General features: G+C 43.1%; 1 protein-coding gene across 16 annotated transcripts in view; it reads right to left on the reverse strand.

The window, feature by feature from the left end:
• Window positions 1–16,437, reverse strand: part of NRXN3 (neurexin 3) — a 1,384,038-nt gene that overhangs the window by 750,659 nt on the left and 616,942 nt on the right. For all 16 annotated transcript variants that reach the window (XM_074996672.1, XM_074996671.1, XM_074996675.1 and 13 more), the window contains one exon: window positions 3,878–3,997. In XM_074996672.1, coding sequence (XP_074852773.1) covers window positions 3,878–3,997 — 120 coding nt within the window. The remainder of the gene's footprint in view (window positions 1–3,877; window positions 3,998–16,437) is intronic.

Raw genomic sequence — 16,437 nt, forward strand, 5'->3', positions numbered from 1 at the left:
AAACATGCTCATAACAGCCACATATGCCATGGTACCATATTCACTGAAACACGCAGCAACAGAGTGATGGGAAGCAACAGATGCACAGAGAGGGGGGGACTGATGGAAGAAGGTGGTAATGAGGAAAGGAGGAAGAATGAGATTTCATTCAGCTTTCAGAAGACTCACTTAAACATCTCATCTGTGTCTACACCAGAGAGTTTTGTCGACAGATGGGGCCTTCTGTCGACATAACTCGGGCACAGTCTACACACATAAAACCTTCTGTCAACAGAGTTTCGACAGAACTCTGCTTTTATCTGGACAGTGTTATTCCTTGAAAATTTGAGGAATTCTGTCAACAGAAGTGCAGCATAGACACTTCTGTCAACAGAGAGGGCTTCTGGTTCACCAGGAAGCCCTGTTTGCAGAGCTTCAAGTCAGCCATTCTGTCAACAGAGGGCAGACACAACGCTGGCGACAGACCTTACTGTCGACAGACACTTCTAGTGTAGACATAGCCATTGTGTACTGAGCTCCTACAGCATGCTCAGCACTGGAGGGGAGAAAAGGTCTCCCTTCCTAATCCAGGTCTCCATCAATGCTTGATGCTAGGTGCCCTCAGCTCCAAGTACAACCAATCGAAGTTGAAGGCACTCAGCAGCTTGCCGGATCAGGCCTGCTGGGGGAAAAAAAAATCAATTCAGACACACTTTTGAAATAAGTCTTCTCGGTGCTTAGTTTGATGACTGGTGAAATGAGGTTAAAAAAAAGAGAGTGAAAAACAGGGACACAGTCATAAAAATGATAATGTGTTAAAAATTCACTCTGCTGCTCTGCACAAGGAAAATGGCCTCTCCTGCTGTCTGATGTTATTCTGGTTGTTGCTTAGCTCTGTTCAGCTGCGTGGTAGGGGGTTAACGCTCCAGCAGACAACAGATAAGACAGCCTCGTTAACTTCAAACACCAAATTACTGCATGGTCTGGGCTCTACATGTCTTGGTGATGAATTTTCATTATTCAGTATAACAAAATTTCTAGTTACAGGACCTTAAAGCATATTTTGTTAATTACATGTACATATTGTACTTCTATATCAGAACCGATCTGGCACACTTATTTATGCATTATGCACAAAAACAGTGTTCAAAGAACGTTATTAAGTCTGCAAAGCCAAGCACTCACAAGTTAAGGCATGCAAAACCTTAGTTTGCCTGTGATCCTTAATTCAGCCCCCTTATGCAAATAAAGACAGTATTAAAATGCATGTACTATTTTCCCCCAGGAGTTCTACACCCCATTCAGTGCACAGAATTGATAGCGCTCAATTAATGAACAACTATTCAATATTTTATTTTCATCTCATTGCTCAGTGTGTGGCCCTTATGTTCACTTGCTGTACACTAGGCAAATCCTCCTCTGGAGACAAAATTATTACACTTCCTTGTGGGCTTTTCTAAACTATTCAAGAGCTTCACAGATGCCTGTGAGGTGAGACGGTGGCAGTATCTCTGCATTATATGACCAGAAGTAACCACTAGTTTTGTGTAGCTGGTTTAGAATGCTTTAGACTTGATTTTTCCAGACATTTAGCATTACACAGCATGTCATGCAGCTAAGCACATCTCAAGTGAACTTCTGTTTCTGTTCTGAGCACTCAGTATAGCTGCATATTGGGCCTCAGGTTCTCATACTGGGCTCCCAGAAAGCAAGGAACGCACAATCTGTGACCGCTCATAAAAAGTTGGGTTTAAGTGATTTGACAAGTACCCTAGAGAAACTCGCAGGCAGAGGCAAAAATAGGATCCAGATCAGTAGTGCAGCATTTAACAAACGGCCTTATTCATCAGACTCCATCTTTTCCTGCCACAACATTCCATATTCACTAGACATCTTCTACAATAGACAATGCAGGGAACTTAGATAAAATAGCCTCCTTTTCTATGCACCCCTAATTCATCCTCATAGCAGGTCCATCCTGAGTACTACATAGGTGTCCCTGCAGAAAACAGTAGCATGTCATCATGTAGTTCAAGACTACCGTAATGCATAGGCACAAGGCGGAAATGCAGACAACCACAATTCTGGCATTTCCTAACTTTCAAGTGTTTAACTTTGCAATCTGAGCTTGGTAGTCACAAATATTTGGAGATGGACACACACACTGTTTTCATATTTTATGATTCCATCATTTGTCTTGAAAAGCTTCATTTTATGAAAAACAGACTTTCACGAGGCACTTTGTATGCACCTTTGTCACCTGTTTTCAGAGGTGGCCATGTTAGTCTGTTTCAGCAAAAACAACAAGGAGTCGGGTGGCTTCTTAAAGAATAACAATTTGATTATGGCATAAGCAACTCATGAAAGCTTATGTTATTCTGCAAGATGCCGCTAGACTTTGTTGTTTTTTTTCTGAGCTGTAAGATGAAAGTGCCATCTAGTGGTTGGTACTGATCACTTTCAGAATTTCTCTTAATGCATGAGAACCATTACTGTGTTCTCCAGCACAGGGGCAAAGCTACAAATTCATCCGAAAGCTGAAAAATAGCTTCTTAAGCAAAATAATTTGTATGCTATAATACTAAATGCACCTTTGCTAGGTCTATAAAGGAGCAGATGGGATTTCTTCATCTTGCTGGGCATCTCCCACTCCATTTCTCATCACACCACACAGTACATATTTACTTCCAATGATTTAAAGCCTACACGTGATCAAGTTCTTCAAAAACCACCCCTTGTGCTTAGCTGGTGGGCCAGCAAGACAACTAGAGTCATTCCAAACCTTACTCCCTGTCTCTGGGGTGTTATTGTCTGAAGATTTCATCTGTCAAGTTGCTTACAACCAGATTCTGTTCAGATGCCACAACCCCATCCTGATAAAAGACACTTAAGTAATGCCCTCCACTGCTGGGAGCTTCACTCTGGAGGTCTCATGGACTTCGGAAGAAAATACTCCTAGAACTTGGCTGAACAGGATGAGTTGCAAGGGGGGCAAATGCTGCCTTAATTGGCTGCTTCCATGCGGCTTCTCCTCGAGTTGCTAACTCTAACGCTTTTATCACCACTCTCTTGAGATAGCAAGTATTCTTCTGAAAGCTCCAGCTCCCAGAGGCATGTGATGCGAGAATCTCAGCTTTCCTTTAAAAAAGTTAGAATATGGTTCTATCTCCCATGCTTGTACTGAAGAGATGGGGAAAGATTAACGTAAAGGCTGCAAGACCACATGATAAAAACACCTACATTTTATTTTTAAAAAATTGTAAGATTTTAGGCCAATTTTGGTTGGAGTGGGTTCTAACATTTTTTGAATGCTAGGGCTTGGCAATACAGGTCTCTTCTCATTTCTCCCTCACAAACTGCATGCAGGCATAAAACCAACAGCCAAGTAAGACACTTCCTTCTGCCTGTAACATCTCTGCAGCTTCGTTGCCTTCTGGGGGAGTTCAAGCCCTCGTAAATTCTCTTTGATGCATCTATATTCTCAGGGTTCGCTCCAGTGCCCACTGGCTAGGGAGAAAGAGCCCTTTACAACTGGCTTCAAAACAAGTGTCAGAAGAGTAGCCGTGTTAGTCTGTATCTGCAAAACTAACAAGAAGTTCTGTGGCACCTTATAGACTAACAATTATTTTGGAGCATAAGCTTTCATGGGAAAAGACCCGCTTCATCAAATGCAATGTGATATGGCATCTGATGAAGCAGGTCTATGCCCCTGAAAGCTTCGCTCCAAAATATCTGTTAATGTATAAGGTGCCACAGGACTTCTTTTTGTTTCTTCTCAACACAGTGATCCCCTGTTGAGAGGCCCTCACAGCAAGATGAAGAAACGACAAAAGAAGTGTGCGTGTGAATGCTGAAAAAGAAGCTGAGAACAATGGGAGACTAGAAACACTGCACTCACCCTCAGCTACATCATCATCAACTGTCAGCTTGAGGCTCTTCCCGCGCCGTACCACCCGGACTGTGTGCCACTCGTTGTCATTCAGTTTTTGCCCAGCGTACAAAGTTTCAGGTCCTTTGCCTGGGAACAGCGATAAGTACAAGAGTTAAAGACAGACCCTGTTACACTGCAGTGCCTGTCTGATTAGGAGAGTCACCAAAATCACCCTGGTGTGATACTGGCCGCGGCTCAGCAGAAGATAGCAAAGAGACCAGCCCTCGGAGCAAAACCCCAGCTCCTACCTCTTTTCCACCCAAAGGGGATCAAGATCATTACTCACTATATCCTAAGAAGTCACCTGCACAGAGATGTAGGGGACTGGCTCAACACCTTTCCTATCTTCCCTGGAACTCATCATTGCCAACCTAACTTCATGTAGGGTAACACAATGTGAAAGGAACATGCTGATAGTGGGAATAATTCTGGAATGAAACCAGCACTGAACTAAAATTCTGCTTTCTTAAGTCTCTCTCATCAGAAGAGCAGCAACATGCCACTAGATGTTAGAGATTCCACAAAATTGTTTCTTCTGGATACTGGGCCTCCTGAGGCTTAGCGTAATACACACCAGGCTGATTTTGGCCTACAGGTCTCCTACCAAGACCAGGCACACATCAACTTGACTGACTGATTGCCAAAGAACCATGAAGCAAACAGCCTGCCTACAGATACTCCCAGCATTCTCAACCACATCTGTCTCCCAGATCAGGGCTTTTCCATTTGAGAATTTTTTCCAATTTAAAAAAAAAAAACACATTTCTCCTTGCAAACAATGCTCCTGAAGGGAAACCAGTCCTACAAGTCCTCCCCTGCATATGCTCAGATTTATCCTCCGATCATTATGCTGTGCAGCCAAACCTTTGAAACGCTAATTGCTCTTAATTCTCAAACTGTGGCACTGTGTGCACGTCAGCCAGTGAGTGAAGATCTAATAGGGGATTGTGCTAAATTCAAACTGGACGTGTGGGTTGCAGTTTAGCACAGAGTTGCTTTTACAAAGGTGTGTGTGGAAAGCCCACAACTATTACAGCAGAAGGTGATGCAAGTAAGGACTCAGAAGTATTGACAGAGCCGTGTAAGGTGGAGCCCAGGAAGCAATGGGCAAGGCAGGTTGGGGTCAGAATTGATGTGCATAGGTACAGCCATGGCAAGAATCTTGACAGATATAGCAGGAGTTGCTACAGGTCAAGACTTTATAGGATACCCAGATGACTTGTCCACTTTGGAGTCAATTGTCATAAGAGTTGTCCACTGTGTTCAGAAATTGTAAAATGAACCAGTGAAAAGACAATCAGAAAAAAATGCTCTCTGTCATGGTTGGCAGGAAAGTCTGATTGCAACCAAGTGCCTACTGCCCACCAGCTTAGACAAAGACCTAAGGAAAAGCAGGGCAGCCACAGTCATTAGCATGGTGAGGAGGATCATTCTCTCCTCCATTGGTTCTAAAGAAGGTGAGTTGTATGGTGTAATTCCAAAGACAATTCCTCCTTGACCAGGAAATCACGCTATGTCTCCGCAATTCCTATCTCAATGCAGCTGCATGAGATTTTAAAATGGGTGTGAACACAATTTGGCCCATAGCCTATGTTATGAAATTATTTATTTGACTGGCCAGCAAAGGTTCAGCCTGTGGCAATACAGAAGGCTCCTTTAGAAACAGTATTTCCTCTTCCAAGGGTTGCATAGAAGTTACTGCTGTTAGGGCACTTAACTAGGACTGTGCATGGAGTTTTAATAGTGTCCACTGAATATGGGACAATGCACAGACCACAGAGGAAATAGAAGGCAGAAGTCCTGGAAGCTATTTTGACATCATTGAAATTATCCAAAACTTACCTCTGCTGCTCCAGTCTTGGTTTACATTGCATGTCCATTGTTCTGGTACTTTGTAAAACAATGATTAGTACTTATTGTACTTTCAGATGTTAAGACATCTTTTCTATACAGACTGGGATTCTATAAGGTTTAGTCAACTGAGGCGATGGTCAGAAATGTGACTGAGTAAATATACATCTTCTCACTCAACATGGCTCAGAGCCACAGCTGCTGATTGTACTGAAACAAATGAGTTCTCACTTAGCCCAGAGCCAACAAAGCTATGGTAAAGCCAGCTGGGTCCTGTTCTGCCTCATATATCAACATCATCTCATTGCTGATTGTAGCATCATAAAAACAAATTATGACATAAAGAAAGAATCTGTCAGCTTCTGTCGGCTGTTTAAATGTAGTGCAAACAAAATGATTGAGAAATTCAGGACTTTCTTCCATTTATGAACTGGTCCTAATGTCTGTTAGTGGATTTGTTATTTAACAATTCTCAAACTAAGGGCTTAATGCTCCTTCATTAGATGAAACTTCTACAATAGGAGAGTAATACCGTTTTCCACACTTTGACCCCTTGATCTGTATGTGACTGAGGATACTCCAACAAAGGGAATCCCATAAAGGGTCAAGAGTAAGAAGCCACAAGCTTAGTCAAACTAGCCAAGTGTTTGAAAGGTGAATTAGTGTTCATAAACACTGTTTTTGCTACATCCCACCAGCTGTAATGTTGAAGTCATTTGCACAGTTGGCAGGCTGCCTTGTAAATGAACAAACACAGGTTTTGTTTCTGCAACTGATAGCGTGTTGATGAACTGTTGAGCCTATTTGGAGCCTCACATATGACAGTGTTGCTTTGTGTGGTATAACAACCAACTCTCACACTATCAATTGCAGAAGCAGGACCTACATATTGACTGTGAAGGTGTGCAAAGCAAATAGCCATTTCTGAGAGTCAAACCATGTTTAGAGAGGAGACAAGAGCCTTCAAAAATTCTGTCCACATGCACATAAGAAGTGAGATATTTCTTCAAGAAGACACCTACTGTTCAGTCCCCACCTGACTTATCTGCTAACAGTTACAGCACCATGGCAACTAGCTGTGATATCATGTATAGAAGAGGCAAAACTTTCAGAGCAGATGGACAGCAAAGAAACTCAAAGATGCACCTCGCTCTGCATACTAAGATTCCTGACAATAAAGGAGGAGGAGAAAGAAGATGTCAGTGGTGGAAGTGAATTGCTGGAAATGTGTTCTATTTATAATGTTTTTGATGAGATAGCAGCTGGTCCTTTGGCAATTTTAGCACTTTTTTATGAGGAAGGACAAATAAGAGGCAGAATGAGTAGTGCTCAGCAAAAGGAACAATAAGGGAAATTTTGACTGTGTGAGAAGTTAGACATGAAGGTGTCAGTGTTTCACTGCTGTCTTTAAGAAGAACACATTGTTCCACTGTGGGACATCTTCCTAACTGCTTCTGTGGGTGATGGGGCACTATATACCCTGTGCATTGGGGAGAAAAGACTTGACCTTGCTGAATATTTCTTAACACTCAAGGAGCGAACTCAATGGTAATCAGTCCCCATTTTGAAACAAAGCCTCTCCTCAGGTGGCTCACCATTTGCTAACACAAATTCAGCAACTTATTGGAATGCACAGCCAATAACTTCTTGACTAGGCTGCCACTCAAACAGGTCCTTTCAATCTGCTCGGACCAAGTGTCCAGAATGTATAAACACAATGCTTTAGTCACGAGAAAATTCCCTCATAATGTTCCCGGCATTATTTCATACAAAGGCCCCATTATTTCATGAAAAAGGCCCATCACGACCAGTTGACATCTAGGCCCCTAACAGGCAGGCATGAGAGGCCATAAAGACCTACCTTATGCTTTAAGGTAGAGAAAAAAAAAACCTAAATGGTTCAAAGACTTACCGTCCTTACTCTCAGCTGAAGAGAGCCAACCCAGGATTAATCACACAGGACCATAAGCAAACACTTCTGAAGAAGAGTTGACTGCTGCTCAGTAGAATGACCCTGTGACTCACAACTTCCCCCTCTCCTGTGAATGTACCCTGTGTGCTCCAACGACTCATTTATTTCAGTGGAACAATTGCAAAGTGCAAAACAGTAACGGACGGCTGGCAGTGAAAAAGCATCCCTCTTCCTCCCTATCTCTTGCTACTCTGCACCACAGAAAGGTCAGCAAAAATATGGTGCAGGAGCTTCAAAATCCGTCCCTCCCACACAGGTTGTCATGACCTGATCCAGGTATAGAATTAAAATGGGCCTCCATGAGATCTGACTTTGTTGTCTTATGGAATTACTGTGTAGGTTATTCAGGAGTGGAGAAAGATCTAGCACCATCTGTAATGGACCCTGGGGAGGGCTCCTGCTTGCTGCAGAAATAAATTATTGCTGCATATTGATAGTAGGGTTTTAGAGCAGACCCACAAGAAGCCTTAAAAAGACATTACATAGAATGCCAACCCAGCGGGGAGGGGGAGTTGTCCGTATCTGGGAACTGTTAGTGGGAAAGATTACATCAGAATTCTGTAGCTGACCTATGCCACTATTACTCTTAAAACACCAAATATACCACCTTTCCCTAAGCCAGACTCATCAGAGGTCCCTTTAAAAAGATACTCTATATACAGTTCCCTCGCCAAGAAGAGACAAAGAGATCTGATATCACTGAGTGTCTTCATCACGGCTCTAGAGAGAGCGATGGACAAGATCAAGGAAGAGGCAGAAGGGATATCTGTGCACGGGATAAGATTTAACAACTTGAGGTTTGCCAATGATATAGTTATCACTGAGGAAGATGAGGAGAAGCTAGCAAAAAAGGTGCATGTGCTAAACGAGGAAGGGAAGCATTACGGACTGATTATGAACATTGATAAAACAAAAACAATGGTATTTGGAGATAAGGAAATAGGAAGGAAGATCAGTGTAGATGGGATTGAACTAGAGGACGTAGAGAAGTTCACATTTCTGGGGAGCAACATAACATATGATTTAGACTGTAAAAAAGGAAATATCAACTAAAATAATAAAAGCAAGCACATGTTTGAAGGCGACGGATAAGATCTGAAAAAGCAAAGCAATTAACTTAGGAACGAAGTTGAGTGTCTTGCAAATGTGTGTATTCAGCAGCATGTTGTATGGATTTGAGACATGGGTGATAAGGAAAGATTTGAAGAGAAGAATATTGGTGTTCAAGAGGAGTTGTTATATAAAGATCCTGAGAATAGGATGGATACAGAAAGTCACCAGTGAGGAATTATATAGGAAGATACAGCTAAAAGAGAACCTACTGCAGAAGGCTATACAATGGAAGTTACAACTGTTCAGGCATATTTGCAGAATGAATGATGAATGAAAGATCAAGACCCTGGTATTTGGCATAATGGATGGCTTGAATATGAGAGGCAGACCCCGCACAAAATAAATGGATGATATAGTAGATTGGTGTGGAGCTAGTCTACAGAAACCAAGCCACTCCACACTGGACAGGGAAGGATGGAATGAAATAGTGAGAGAGGCATCAGACATCAATGAGTGCTGAACCTATGGTTGTTGATGGTGGTCATGAGCCAAGAGGACTCCTCCTCCCTACTCGCCTCACCTAAACCTTCCCCATTTCAATCAGTGCATTAAGGCATGAATAGGAGTCTGGTCTGGCTGCAGGGAGGCCACCAAATAACCTCAACTTTGCTCATAAAGCTCCCTGACATCTAACGAGTCATCTTAAAGGATGGTGTGAATATTAGAATAGGAACGTGGCTTAAACGCACAGCTAGCTGCAATCACAAGTACCTTCAACTAGCTTCAGATACAGATGAACTTAATAGGATCAACATAGAGTTTCCTCATGTATTAAGAAAGAGATATGTTTTCCCAAGCAGCACTTTGCCTGGATAAAGCACATTAGACCTTTTTCTTTACTGAAATCCACTATCCACTCCAGGAGCATTGCTAATTGCGAGGAAGCAGCAAACAACCCACAATGCCCAATATGTTGTAAATCTTTTTTTGAGACACCAACCACATCAACACACACACTCTGGTTTTGCTCATACACAGGTTATAGAAACCCCTTCACCATGAAAACACTGCCTGCTAAAAAAAGAAAATAGGTATACTCCCCTCGTGGTCATTCAATAATTTCTCCACCCATGGCCACACTTACCTGCATGGACCCTCCATTCTTTCATCTGAGCCATTTCCATATACCACTTCAGATTAAGACAGTTACATTTAACAGGTATACAAAGTGGTTGCACCTGGACTTGGATGGAATTCTGCATGTTACCGCAGCCAATGCCACAATAAAAGTTTCTTTATTTAGATTTATAACACAGCAAAATAAAATAAAATAAAATAAAAACCCCATATGAACAAATGAGAACTTCCCAGCAGCAATCACATAGATTAACTCGGGGGGGGGAAATCTAAAAGCAGCAAGCAAGACACTTTAGTCTTCCCAGAAACATACACTCAACCTCCCCCAAAATCCTGTTCAACAAATGGCTTTTACTCCATGTCTGACTATTTCAACTTACCCTCTGTTTTAAAATGGCATTTTGAAGTTAAAGATCACTGCTTAAACAAGCAGTCCTTCCTTCTCTTATAAAGATCTTCTGAGCCAAATTCTACCATCATGACTCTTGTTTTCAAACAAACACCCTAGCCAATGTTCCCAGTAGGGTCACTTGCAGAGTAAGATATTACTACACTGGAGTAAAGGTATCAAAAAATCAGATCCTCAGATTCAGTCTTTAGGGCACAGGCTGTGTTCTGTGTCTCCTACTGAGCTGACGACTTTGCATATGCTTAAAAACTAAACAGATAATTAACTGAAACTGATTGATTGCATATGTGGTAAGCCATGAATTGTATTTGTGCTCTTTAGTTCGATATCCCATGCAGATTAAATGCAAGAGTAGCAGGCTACCCTTACAGTTAGCAAACAAGCGGGATCATAATGACGTCTTTCAAGGATAATGGGGCTGAAAGGTGGCAGTTAACCAACCAACCAACCAACACAGCAGCAACATAATGCATGATCTGAACAGAACATTCCAGGAACATGGAAGCAAAGAGATTTACTGGCAACTCTCAATTTCAGCTAAATTTAATGTTAAGGAAACACTGGACTAGTAGCACTGGAGAGCAATGTGTTCTTTTTAGTCATAGGAGCGGTAGCAGTGCAAATGTCCCACACAATGTTCCAGCAATTTGCTTCCACCCTGATCCAGAAGAGCAGCAGTCTGTGAGAAAAGGGTACACGAGCCATCTCGGTACTGAAATTGTTAACAAGTGGCTCAATAAGGACAGCTAAGTCTATGGCAATGCTTTACTCACCAGAAGCTGGAGTCAACGTTTCCCCACAGACCCCCACACAGCCCTCAGATAGGAACAACATTGTCACAGATGACTTGAGCACAATTTAAACAACTCTCTTCCAAGAGGAAGATGTGAACTGCACTCCTCACTAGCAAGCCAAGCACCTCGCAAGTTTAAGGGTTTTTTTCTTTTTCCCCCCAAATTATGCCAAACCATGATGCAGATGATACATGTTAACAATTTGACAAAATCTGACTTATGGTCTAATGCAGCATCAAACAACTTATTAAGGGGGTAAACAATGATTCATTGTTTGAATTTGGAGAATGACTGCACCGGTTAGAGGCAACAACATTTTGTTAACCCAAAATTAGATACAAGGATAAAAATGAAGAGCCTAAGTGGTGTGGAAGTCAGAAAGAAAGCATTACATTAGGTGAGGTGTGAAAGAGGATCTAAATAACAGCACTAAGGAAGCCTTTTGTCCAAATTCTGATGCATAGAACAGAAGTATTTCTCACATGCCACACTTCACTGAAGAATTTTATGAGACTTGTCCCCAGTTTTGCAGGAGTATAATGGGGGCATGGAAATTTAATTTTACTTATCCAAGGTCACAAAATGACTAAGTCTGGGATAGAGTTCACATCTGTGGACTCCCAGACCACCCATCAAAACTATTAGAAGGTGAGGCCTACCAAGGGTGGCACAGGGCTGTTCTCATACTTAGGACCCAAAGCCATGCATTGCGCCCTGTATGACAGAACAATAACATTAGAGCAAAGAGATTATGTTGCCACCATTGTTTGAATCAGAAGGGACAAATACCTAGCAGTGTCAAGACACAGACATTCCAGTGACGCGACACGTGCTAGAGCCCAACATAGGAGACGTTCTGCACAGAGCGAAAAGAGTTTCAGTGATTACATGCAACTCCTCAAAATGATCTCTGATGAGCATCTACATGGATGATCCTGCGTTGTGTTCAGTCACAGAGATCCCCTTGAAACTGTTACCTGACAGGATGATCACACCATGGAGCCTGCCTACCTGCCCTCTGGGGCACCCCACAGTCCTGTCCTGCTATGCAGGAACCTTTGGTGGCCCCCCAGCAATGGCACAGGGTTGGGGTCACAGCCCACAGCACAGCAACACAGACACTGAGCATCTGAGCTCTGGGAAGTCTCAGTCATAGTGCCTTCACATAGCACCCAGGTGCACAGCCCCAGTGGGACCAGGACCCTGGAAAAATCCATCTTACTCCAAATAAAAAAGAGTTACACAGAGCAAGCTCATAAGTTGGTCACTCTTTTTACCAATTAAAGAAAGACATGCACAGCTATTGTCCCCCAAAGTAACAATTATTTATACTAGGTTTAATAATAAACAGAAGTGATTTTATTACATATAAAAAATTAAAGTAGATGAAAGTGATAAAACAAGTAAAAGTTACTTTGCAAAATAAAACAAAACAATAGTTTTAAATGGTCTTTTCTCACAAGCGAGGCAGCCAGGTAGTTTCATCCCGATCCTTCTCTATATTCAGTCTTAAATGTTTCCAGCAATTATATAGATATTAAGTAGGGGAGGTCTCTTGGTGGCTGGAAACTCCCTTATTGATTAGCTCCCCGTCTATAAATAGATTTTGCCCAATGTGGGAATCCTTTGTGTTCAGTTTCAACCCTTTCACACTTCCATGGAAAAGTATCACACCCAAAATGGGTTCCAGCAACAGGTGACCTGGCCACATCTCTTGGCAGAACCAACCACAGTCCAACTTACAGGAGAAACAGGGCTATTCCCAGACCATTGTCTTGAGTCACTGAGTCCTGATAATGGCTTTTACTAGCATATCTAGTCATATAAACAGGTTTATACTTCATAGTTCTAACTTCAAATAGAGGAATGATGCATGCACATAAATAGATCATACACACTCTGGATTAAAAACTCTCTAATAATAGGTTACATTCTTCATAAAGCATATTAAAATTGGGTATATTCCAAAACATAGTTCCATAAAAATACAGGGACACAACATAATGGTGAAAGGAATTTCAATGGCCACAGCAGCTGTTTAAAATGGTCCCTGATGGGCATTTACGCAGCCTATCCAACATCACACCTCCTTTAATATCCCAGAAATGATACCCAAGTAACGTTTGACACCAAGGGTCAGCAACCTCAGCCATAAGTGCCAAGAGTGGCATGTGAGCCAACAAAGATGTAGAGAGAGATACGCACATCACATAGAACTGGAAGGGACCTCAGGAGGTCATTGAGTCCAGTCCCCTGTCCTCTAGATGGATGAAGCACTATCCCCCACCCCCCATTTTTTGTTTTAAATCTATTTAACCCAGATCACTAAATAGCCCACTCAGAGATTGAGCTCACAACCCTGGCTTTAGCAGGCCAATGCTCAAACCACTGAGCTATCCCTTCCCCCTTGACATGAGAGGTGGGAGCTCTGCCCCTACCCCACCCCATGAAGCCATGAGCTTGCTCACAGCCATGCCACCTGTGAATTAACAAAAGCCCAGCTAAAGCTACCAACCACCACCTTAGCAGGAAAGCTCTGCATCTTTATTTATTAAAGAAGACATTGTAAGTAGGACTAAGTGACTTTTAAAAGTATCACCAGCACTCAGACCATACATAGAGGTCAAAATGTCAAATTTCGGCACTCTGCCTCGGAAAGGTTGCTGACCTCTGTTTTACATTTTTAGTACAAGGTTTAGGTGTTTTATGGCTTGCACATTACTGCAGTCCCTTACTGGGCTTTGGTTCTCCACCCAGAACCCCCACCCCATGAGCTGCATGTGTTAATCTTTCCTTCACCCTTCATTTGCTATATAATGCTAATTGCTGAAGGGAATTTTTTTGAATTCTTTTTTTGTTGATGTTTTTAATTAAACAAAATAAGCACCATCGGTGCCCTGGATAGGAGGAATTTTGCACACAAATTATTTACAAAGAAAAAAACAGCAGCTGCAAAACAAGCAGAGGTTTTGCCTCTGCAGGAGCATGTAAAATAAATGCATTTACAAATATGCCTCAGGGATGTGTCTGCCATATGAGATGCAAATGAAAGAGACTGTGGCCACTTTTATCTTTTAAGATCGAAGGGCTCTTTTCGCTTTGTGCTCACATAGATGTTAGCTACAACATTGGGTTATATTCCATCTTGGGAAAATATACTCCCCCTCCCTAAAATCCTCCTATAATTTCAACGCACAACTCTGTATTTAATTGCTTATTCTCTTGAAGAGCTGCTATGCGTTTTTAAACAACTGCATCATTGTACCCAGAGTGGCTGCGACTTCAGAGGGACTGAAGTAATCATGACAGCAGGTAGTGCCTAAAGGCCTGATCTCTCTATGTGAAACTTTAATTGAATTGGGACCTATGTAATTGGGATTCTTCACATTTTCCTACTGCTGCTGAAGGCGAGGAAAACTGGCTTTTCTGTCCAAAGTGCCATTGTCCCTGGCATAGGCGTGGTCTACCCTAGGGGACTAAGCTGAATTTAATGGTCTAAGTTCAATTTTATCAACTATCCAGTGCTCAACAGGTCACTTTTAAGGGCCTGTAATGTCAACATTTGTTAATGCTGGCTCCCCCTGAAGCAACTCAAGAGGTCAAATTTGCAAAGTCAAACTATACAGGTGGAGACTGCAGTGTTCTGAAGATCAATTTTATTAGCCTTTAAACTGACCCACAATGCCTGTCACGGTGTCCTTTCCAGTCATCGCTCCAGGGTTCTCCAGATGTGTAGGAAGTAGCAAACAGGAACCCCAGCATTTTGAATTCATTTCTTTATGATCAACATGTGGATCACATCTAGCCACTTTAGGGAGCCCAAGTATGGAACCAGCAGGAGAACTAGGGTCGCAGTTCGGCTGGTGGGCTAGCCATTGCCCCAACACACCATTTGCCATCTTGGCTGTGAGGACCAAACAGGGGAACATGAGACAGTGGGGTGGCATGTCCTGAGCGAGGTGAAGGCTTCTTCCCTGCACAGGATGCAGTAGGAGAATCGAGAATTTTTTTCTATGCTTCACATTTCTATGTGACAGCCTCCCTCCCGCACCAGCACCATGCAGTTGGGTGTGTAGCTCCCACCACTCTAAGAAGCTAGCCACCCCCCACTTCCAGCATCATGGGGCTGGTGGGCCAGCCCACACCCCACTACACCATATAGCAGCTAGGCTGTGGGGGATTGCTTGTAGGAGAGGCCAAGAAACTTCTTTTCTGCAATACAAATTTCCACAGGGCAGCTCCCCTTCACGACAGACACCATGCAGTCCGGGGTCTAGCCCCAACCCAAACACCCCACGTGGCTAACCCATGCCCCACCACACCATGTGCTGGTGGTGTAGTATGGACCCTGCTTTCCAGACAGCAGCATGTCCTGGCCTGCACGGGGTGAAGACTCCCAAGGGGGGAAATATTTTGGGGGCTGTTGGAACAGGAAAGACTCCCCCTGTGGCTAAGATATTCGGGGGCTGTCACTGGGGGGCAAGTCTCCCCCATGGCAAAGATTTTGGGGGGCTGGCTGGCTCTTGTAAGGCAAAAGGCAACTGAGGGAAGGTGCCCCCGGCAGTGCCTCTTTTATATTCTGGTGATTGAACCATATTAACAGGTGCCTCAGCTGGCCCCTGCCAGATGAGCTTTAAGGGGGCTGCCCCACTCCCCCACCTAGGCACACTGCTACAGCACTCTCCCTTCCCAAAGTATGTTGCTCGGCACAGCTGTGCAGTCTCCTGTTTGTCGCATTTCTTCTGGGGGAAAACAGCTCCCTGACGTGCTGCCCAGCCCCATAAAAGGTGTTATTTCACCAGGGGAAAACTGAGTTACCTGTTAACATAGCACAGTCAGCTGGAAGGCAGATGCCCAAATAGGTGGGATTAACAACACTCTCAAGGGTTTCACTTTCCTCAGCTTTACTATCGTCTACTACTGCTTCAGCTTTGTCAGTCTACTGTGCTCCAGGCAGACTGACAAATAAATCTCAGCTCTAATGGTGGCAATCATCAAAGTGTCCTGACTCGGGCAGGCTTCAGAAAAAATGGTTGTGGGGACTGAGGGCAACGCATGTGTTACCACAAGTCACCTATGGAAGAGAAGTAGTTTAGGATTCTATCTTTGGAATAATTTATTTCCCACTTCGCCATTCTTCTGCCGGTAGCTCTCCCTAACCACCACAATAAGCAGTTCCCATACAACCTGCTAACCATTACTACTTGACATCCGGGGTGGGTTTCTGGCAATTGCTTTTATCCATTGCTGGACATCCTCTCCAGATCTGAATTCCCATTTCCAACTACCACTCTGCAACTGACAACTCACC

This window comes from Carettochelys insculpta, chromosome 6, assembly GCF_033958435.1.
Source record: "Carettochelys insculpta isolate YL-2023 chromosome 6, ASM3395843v1, whole genome shotgun sequence".
NCBI classification, from domain to species: Eukaryota; Metazoa; Chordata; order Testudines; family Carettochelyidae; genus Carettochelys; species Carettochelys insculpta.